This window comes from Lycorma delicatula, chromosome 12 (genome assembly GCF_047948215.1).
Source record: "Lycorma delicatula isolate Av1 chromosome 12, ASM4794821v1, whole genome shotgun sequence".
NCBI lineage: Eukaryota > Metazoa > Arthropoda > Insecta > Hemiptera > Fulgoridae > Lycorma > Lycorma delicatula.
In genome coordinates this window covers 50,046,245-50,054,915 of record NC_134466.1, presented here as the reverse complement: position 1 = coordinate 50,054,915, position 8,671 = coordinate 50,046,245, and the positions used below count along the sequence as shown (strand labels likewise).

Here is an 8,671-nt window from a genome sequence, read left to right as displayed (position 1 = left end):
AGTGTAAGGATTCCTCTGCAGGATCACACATCTAAATCAGATCGGTCATTGAGCTGCTACAGTGAAACATACATACAAACACCCTAAATACATTACACTCCTTTTTGAGCAGTTGTGTAAAAAAACAACAAGATAACCAAATTTAATCTGTTTTAAAAAGAGTTTTTGTCTCTTAATTTCCTTTTTTAATGAGTGTAATATATTTTAACACATTGGTATTACAAGCCAATTGAAATGGTGATATTCAGCCCGACTCTCATACCATCACTCTCGTCACCATAAGATTAGCTGTACAGTAAAAATCAACCCAGCAAAAGCAACTCTGCTGGTGCTTTGTGCACCTCTACTGTTTTAGATATGACTTAGCCAAAAGAAAAACTACAATAGTAATAGAATAAAATCATAATTTATCCTCTTGAATCTATCTCCTTTTATAAGTAGTTAACAAAATAATCTGCTAACAGGATAAGAGTACGGAAATAAACAGAGTAAGTGCAAGTAGACTCTTGTTTTGTAGACAATTTTTTTTTGGAAAATAAAAGTATTAATTAAAATCATTATTATTGTACTTTATAGTTTAAATAGAAGAGCAATCATGATAAAGGTGAGATTGGCCAACCAGTGCTGTTCTTAGAAAACTAAATTTTAAAAACCGTAAATTATATCATTATCTACGTTAATAATGAAGTATCTGTAAGAACATATAGATTTAATGTGTTTCACTGGTTTGCTTTCACAGTCTTATATGAGAAACACATTTATGTGACTGAGTATCTGGAACATGGGATGACTGTGAACTCCAAACAGTACATTGAGACATTAAGACACCTCAGATGACAAGTATGTCGTGTTCAAAAGACCACCATGTCTGTAATCTTGCATCATGACAATGCGTGGCCTTATACATCACATGCCACTACAGAGGCTCTCCGTAAGCTGAAGTTTGAATCTATTCTACATCGCCACACTCACCGATTTGCCTCCATTTCACTTCCACTTTTACCGTCAACTCAAGAGTGATCTCAAAGGTAATCATTACACCACCGACAATGAAGTGTACGAGGCTGTGGCCACTTGGATCCGAGAAAAACCACCAGAAATTTTCAGAGATGGAATGCAAAACTTTATCATATGTTGGGAAAAGTGTAAACAGGGATTATATTGAAAAATGAATACTGCATTTTGTAGCTAAGGTATTGTATGTACATTTTCATTCCCATGCTACACATATATGTGCAAAATTTATCAGCTGAGCCTTGTAAAAAAAATTATAAAAATAAACATAGTCTTGTTTTTAAATTTGTGAATGTGTTTGTACATAATTTTTTTTATTTATTATAAAAATTTGGTGTAAATATGCATACAAATATGATATTGCAATTATTCCTTGATTAGATCTTGAAATATAAATTTTTCTTTAAAATCACAAAATGTTGTATGGAAGGAATAAAGGGCAGATTAGATTTTTTTTTATAGAATACTATTTGTTCATTTTAATTCATAGAATCAGAAATCACATAGCCAGGTACACTTTTACTTACCTCGCAAATATGGCTAGAATAGCTATATTACACGGGAAAATATGATGATCATGTCAAAAATGGGATATTGTGTTTTTTGCAAATCTTCACGTTTTAGGGTATTGTTACACTACTTTTGGCCTTATATCTTATCTCAAGATTGACCAAGCCTTCTTTAAATTTGGCTCAAATACTTATTACAAAGGGAAACATACTTCACAGGTGTATTCTTCTTATCAAAATAATAAAAAAAGTTCACATAAAATAGGTGTGGAAACACTTTGTTAGCGAGTAACAGCTAGCGAGAGATTTTGCCCGGAATTCAGTTTCCTTGGTGAAAATGATTTCGTATTGAAATTTTTAGGTTGTTAACTGAGGGGCAAAATTAAATAATTACAAAACAGTTTTAAAACATTCTACAAAAATACTTATTTACATCTATCTACATGATTTATTTATTTATTTACATCATTATTTTTAGAATTAAATTCTCTATAAGTTTTGCTAATGAATTTTATGCACTTATCAGTAATTTAATAAAATTATTGTAATGCAAACCTAAAACACCGGTTTTCAGACAACAAATTTTCATCTTTACTTCAGATATCATGAAAATTACTGGAAAACCTTCATGAAAAATGACAGTTCTGGAATCTATTTTATTTATTCACTTTTTCATGTCAAAAACCATAGGAAATCAATCATTTAGTCACTGAATTAACAACCAAAAAATTTCAGTACAACCTCATTTCACGAGGGTAGCTGAATTCCAGGTGAAATCTTTGAATGTAATGAAGCATTTCCAGACTTACGTTTATGTAAACGTTTTTCATTGTTTTGATGAGAATACAACTGTGAAGTATGTTGGTTTCCTCATGGGAAATTCTGTATATGAATATTCTTAAAAAAATTCTCTTAAAATTTATTCCCCACCTCTAAAGAATTTAGTTTTATTTAATTTTTTTTTGTTTTTGGCTCTAACTCAAAATTTTTATTATTAATAGGTTGGAAAGTTTTGCAATACTTTGCCTTTTTTTCTTTATTAAACTGCTTAATTGATAATATATATTTTTTTTATTAAAATACAATATTCTGTAAAAAAAAAATAATATTCATGTTAAAGTTTAAAAAAATACTCTAAGTCCTAAAAAATTGTCCATCTTATTCTAAATAAAAAATAAACATTTGTAAACTCACTCATAAAATTATTTTTTTGTTATTACCACGATACCTTCAGGAATTTACAGTTTTTTTTATTATTCCCTGCCAGTATAATTTTGAATGTTTTGCATATATGGAAAGAGAATCTTATCCTTGATAAAAAAAGGTTTATAATTAAAAAAACTACTTCTACGCTCCTGATTAAATATTATTAAGTACACATTATAATTTTATATTGCTCTCCACTTAATGCAAATGTGATTTATTTTTATGGTATTTAATAAATGTAGAATATGGGTATTATTAATGTCAAGATTTGTTTAATGGTTATAATAAAGCAAGTTATTATAAGGAGAAAACATCTAAAAATACTGTTTTAAGTTTATTAATTTTTTTTTACAAATTCATTCAAGAAGTTCTTAGATATAAAAATAATAAAAAACATTATAAATCATAATAAAACCATAAAATAAAACCATATAATCATCATATAAATAATAAAACCATAACAATCATCCATTCATTGCATGCCTGTAGCTCGAATGTACCTATGGTTTACTTTTTATAACTAGTTACTTGTTTTAACATTTCTAGAGCACCATAAGGATTATCTGTCGGTACCTGAAAAATAAAATAAAGAGATTATTATCAATCAATAAATGTCTAAGGATGAATAAAAGTGTGACATATATAAATATAATATATATATATATACACACACACACACACACACACACACACACACACACACACACACACACACACACACACACACACACACACAAGTGTAATAAAAAGTATTCAATTTAATTTTTTATTGCAGTAGCCAGTGCTTGTCTTGTTTTCGTTGGTGTTCAAGATGATTGAATGAGTTGAACAGAAAACCTGTGTTAAATTTTTTCATAAATTTTGTGACACGCAAATAGAATCAACAAGGATGATTCTAAACAGCTTTTGGTGATGAAGCTGCAGGTGTTACACATATTTACTAGTTGTATTGCCATTTCCAAGCTGGTTGTACATCTGACAAAAGTGACAAACACCCTGACAGGCCTTCCATCAGCAAAAGTCCTGAAAAAATCTAACAAGTTTGACAGATGTGATTAAATGATCATCAAATAACAATTAAAGAGCTTGAAGATGATGTTGGAATTTCATTTGGCTCAATGAAATCTGTTTTAACAGAAGATTTTGGGATGCAGTGCATAGCAGCAAAATTTGTCCTAAAACTTCTCACTTGTGAACAAAAGGAAATTCAACTGAACATTGGTTTTCCTTTTGGAAAACAAAAAACCCTCAAGTATAGAGATTATCTTGTTCAGTGTGATGCTTCTGTAAACATTAACTAGTGAAAGTATTATTTTTTTGGTAGAAATTTTTTATAGGATGTTGAAACACACTTCTGAGAGTATGATGTTTACATGTTTCGGCATGTGAAGACTATAATTTTAACATTAATAGTACTGTTAAAAGTGTTGAAAAACTTTTAAAAATAATTTTTAAAAAAATCAGTAATATTATATGTCACAAGGTGTCATTCTTAAAAGGATAGTGAAATTGACTGCCATTTTGTAAACTGGATGAACATCAAAAATGTATGATTAATAAGTAGTGAAGAAAAATTGTTTAATTACTTTTTGCCATAGATGAATGTCTGTGTTTCTTCATGAATGAATTACTAGATGGCTACTTTCAATGATAAATAAATAATTTGCTTGAATAAAAGTGGTAAAAAGACAGTAATGAGATGTTTGAAAAAATTAGATTTAAAAAGTTCAATAAACTTCGCCACTTTTTTACAAAACATCAAAAAATGTTTCACAAAAAGTTAAAATGAAGTATCCTCATCTTTTCAGGGTTCTCAGCAAATATAAGTAAAAGATAAGCACAGAAAAACTAAGAGTAAAAGAAATGATCAAACATGTCTGATATAATGAAGTTATGACATGAAAAAAATAATCAGTGTCATAAATGCTATTTCTTTATTTTCAGAATTTTTGTCTAACCGCTAAATGAAAAATATCTCAATTGTATTGTGCAAAAAAAAAATTAAGAATGAAATCATCAGCATGCAGAATTTATAAGAATATTTGCCTAAAAGTTTATGTTTAATTTGAGTTACACTTTATTTTCTCCAGAATGTAAAAGCTACAATTTAAAACTTATAAAATTTTTAACAAATTTGTGTATTTTCTTTTTTTAATGGAGGGGTTTATTTTGTAATCACTTTGGTGTACAATGAGATATTCTGATGTGATGTAATATGGATACTTATCAATAATATTAATCAATAATTTTATTACTAACCATATGTCCTGCCCTGTTTATCCAATAGAAAGTAAATTTATCATAAGTTTTTACAAAACCTTCTTGTTTACTTTCTACTTTCAATGAAGTTCGATCAGCCTTTTTCCATTTTTCAGCTCCTGGCCAATGTAATCGTTCAACCCAATTCAAAGTACCTAAATTAAAAATATCAAAATTTTGGTAATTTATAAATATAATTTTATCTCAAATTTCATTTTATAATTATTATAACTCCATCCATTGGGAATTACACAATTACAATAATTAGAACAACCTATAATTCAGATTTAACATTATTTTAATTAATGCTCATAAATGCACTTAATAATTAATTGAAGAAGATACTCTTGATATGGATAATATTTCAGGAGAAATATTAAAGTAATATCCTTCCATTCCTGCAAGACTGAAATAATTTTGAAATCCAAGTAAAGTTTCTATATTTCAATCTTAATGTTTTAAAGTATTACATTAAGGTAGTACAGTTGACTTTTTAGGATCATAAAATACAATAGACCTGCTGATGACTTACTTATAATAAAACATATTATTGAGTCAACTGTAAAAACTTGCTTAGTTACACGCAATCTATTTTCATATTATTTACAATACAGTTCATTCGATCATCTTGTAAGGGTGTAGGAAGACATGTAGGAATTCAATACTATTTTGTTGATATGTTTATCAGAGGTCTTATACAAATTAAATAATTAAAGTACATCATTAGAGTTACAGCCATACAAAATATTAATGCAAATAAGTAACCATATAATGTAGTGTTTAGACACTGCAGATAGTCTAGCCTAACCTGCCGGGTTAGGCTAGTGAACGCATCTTTACAAATCAGCTGATTTTCAAATCCTAGTAAAGGCAATTACTTTTATACAGATTTGAATACCAGATCGTGGATACTGGTGTTCTTTGGTGATTGGGTTTCAATTAACCATACATCTCAGAAATGGTCGACCTGAGACTGCACAAGACTGCACCACCACTTCATACACTCATATATATCATACTCATATCATCCTCTGAAGAAATACCTGATGGTGAGTCCCGGAGGCTAAACAAGAAAAAAAATTAATAATCTGGCCTATGACTTCTGGAATAAGGAGTCCCTCCCTACCACGTCCCAATGGCCTCGTAAGGACAGAAAAGTGGGTAGAGATCAGGGCCACCTATTGTTCTTGGGGGAGGGAAATTGCCCCAAAATGCAGATGATCCACGGAAGGTGATAAATGGCATTGGATTGGGAAGGTCACGAAAAACCACTGCATTAAAGATCCAACAGATATTTCCAGGACATCATGACTGAGAATAAAATTATGACGCCAACATTCGCTGACCAGATAAGACACAAGCAGTAAGTAACCAGTAAATTTTATCTGATTAATTCACTGAAGTTATTTCTTTCATTTTTTTTTGTGTATATCTGTCAAATGATTAAAGAGGGTCTCATAAAACAAAGAGTGAACAACATGTTAACATTCCTTTTAATTAGAAAAAATTTTTTTTAAATATATAGAAACACCAAAAACAGATAACTAGAAAGTATTTTATTTTCCTTTTGTATCAGTTAATTTATGATGAATAATTTTGTAACTACACTTCAGTTGTATTGTGAAGATAAATTAGTTTTATATTTATATAGAGGGTCAACATATTTAATTTTTTTTTTTTAACTTCATTATTACTAACAATAATAAAAGTTTACTCTTTATTTTCATGCTTGTTTGTTTTCTTTATGTTATTATGAAAGTTTTGATTTATGTATTTCAGTTATACAGACCTATTTTACAATTCATTTGAAAAAGTTAACATCTGCAAAAAAACATAACAAGATGAAAACAAGTCAGCAAAAAATTGAGTAATATTATGTATTTTTTGTTTATGACAAATATTTAATTTTGTTAGATAACATATTAATAAATTATATTAAATATTGTGCTTACTTACCTGGTGTGTCCACAATCAAGTCAAGCTGTCCACTGTAAACAACAACTTGTAGATTTGTTTCATTTAATAGTTTCTCCACTGTTGTTAACAAAAAAAGATGAAAATTCAGTTGATTTAAAATTGTTAGTTTTAAGTTAATGCTAAATTTAGATTTAGAAGTATTTTGGATATATTCTATAATATGCAGTGTTTTATATCTCTAGAAGTGTATGCATGGCTTTGTTTGTGTTGATAGTATTTGTATTGAAATTTTAACACTGAATTCTCTGACTTATGTCACTAAAGGGTAACAACTCAATTGCCAACTTAATTTAATGTTATTAGTTATTAAGTTTTAAATTTAAATTATCTTTCTTTTTTCTTTCAGGCCATCTATAAACCACATATAACAATTCTTTATCAGATTTATTCTTCTTGTTGACCTAACATCCTACCAATACTTCTTCATTGTTAAGTCTTGCTGCTTCCCCTTTCTCCTACTTATTTTGTTACTATCCTAAAATTTTTGAACTTTTTGACTGCTTCTCTGTACCTTCTTCTGTCCAGAATTGTTTACTTTTCAATGTCCATCTCTTCAATGTTCTTAATAGTTCTCTCCATACAGTGATTTCTCACTTTTAAAATACTTGAAGATAATTTTAATTAGCCTTCTCCATCCATTCCATATAAGTGTCTGAAGTAGTTGAGCTTTCTTTACCTCATTGCATCTTCTATTTTGTTCATTCCTTCCATTTCTATAAAGTTCTTATGTGGGTCTCAATCTGTAAGAAAAAAGTAAATTTCATTCACTTTGGGTCCCAGATTTATTCTTAGTATTCTCTTCCCACATTCTTAATACTCTGAATTTGTCAACTATGTTCAGAGAGTGGCATTCTATTGCACACAATATCTGATCGCACTACTGCACAATAACATCCTATCTTTGCCTTGATCAAAATGGATTTTTGTGGTAGATGGTTTTGACTGTTTTTGTGCTAGTTCCATTCTTTGTTTCTTGTTCTATAGTGATCCCTTTTCTTTGTCAATTGGTTGAATACATTCTTCCAAGTAAGTTTTTCTGTTTGTTTTATTGCTCCAAAGTTTTTTCACACAGGTTTTTCAAAGGAAATATTTAGGCCAACTTTCTCAGCAACTTCTTTTAGTATTTTTATTTGGGTTTCCTTAATTTTTTCTGCAAAAATGGCTATATCATCTGCAAATACAAAATAGTCAACATCTATATTATTATTTTTTGTTCCCAAGAGATATTTTATATTTTTCCCCATCAACTCTTTTCTTCATTGTCAGATAAATTTTCTCCAGGACCAGCTGAATAAAAGTGGTGAAAATTCATTACTTTGTCTAACCTCTGTTCCAATTTTGAAAGGTTCTGACAATTCTTCCAAGACTTTAAATTTGAGAATGTCCTTAACTACGTTTAGTGTTTTCCTATCTATTCTTACTACTAATATTTTAGAGCGATTCTCAATCAATTCTAGTTCTTACAATTTCTATTTTATTTTACTTTTTATTTTTTAAATAGCAATTACTTCTTTATTTTATCTATATTAATAAATGAACCCTTCCATAAATGCAAAATTAAAACACTACAATACAGTTGTAAGACTAGTCATTTTATATGACCACATATCTAACTGGAATGGAAAATCTATTCTAAATAGAAAGAAGGATTTTAAAAAAATCTATAGTCTAAAAAAACACAAGAAGGCTGCAGACTGAGATCAGAC

The 8,671-nt window shown here is 28.9% G+C and overlaps 1 protein-coding gene across 3 annotated transcripts in view; it reads right to left on the bottom strand.

Moving 5' to 3' along the window:
- Window positions 1-3,050: 3,050 nt before the first annotated feature.
- LOC142333214 (retinoid-inducible serine carboxypeptidase-like) overlaps window positions 3,051-8,671 on the bottom strand; it is a 40,421-nt gene continuing 34,800 nt past the window's right edge. For all 3 annotated transcript variants that reach the window (XM_075380195.1, XM_075380194.1, XM_075380196.1), the window contains 3 exons: window positions 6,945-7,022; window positions 4,989-5,143; window positions 3,051-3,302 (listed from right to left, as the gene is read on the bottom strand). In XM_075380195.1, coding sequence (XP_075236310.1) covers window positions 3,237-3,302; window positions 4,989-5,143; window positions 6,945-7,022 — 299 coding nt within the window. In that variant the 3' untranslated portion in view covers window positions 3,051-3,236. The remainder of the gene's footprint in view (window positions 3,303-4,988; window positions 5,144-6,944; window positions 7,023-8,671) is intronic.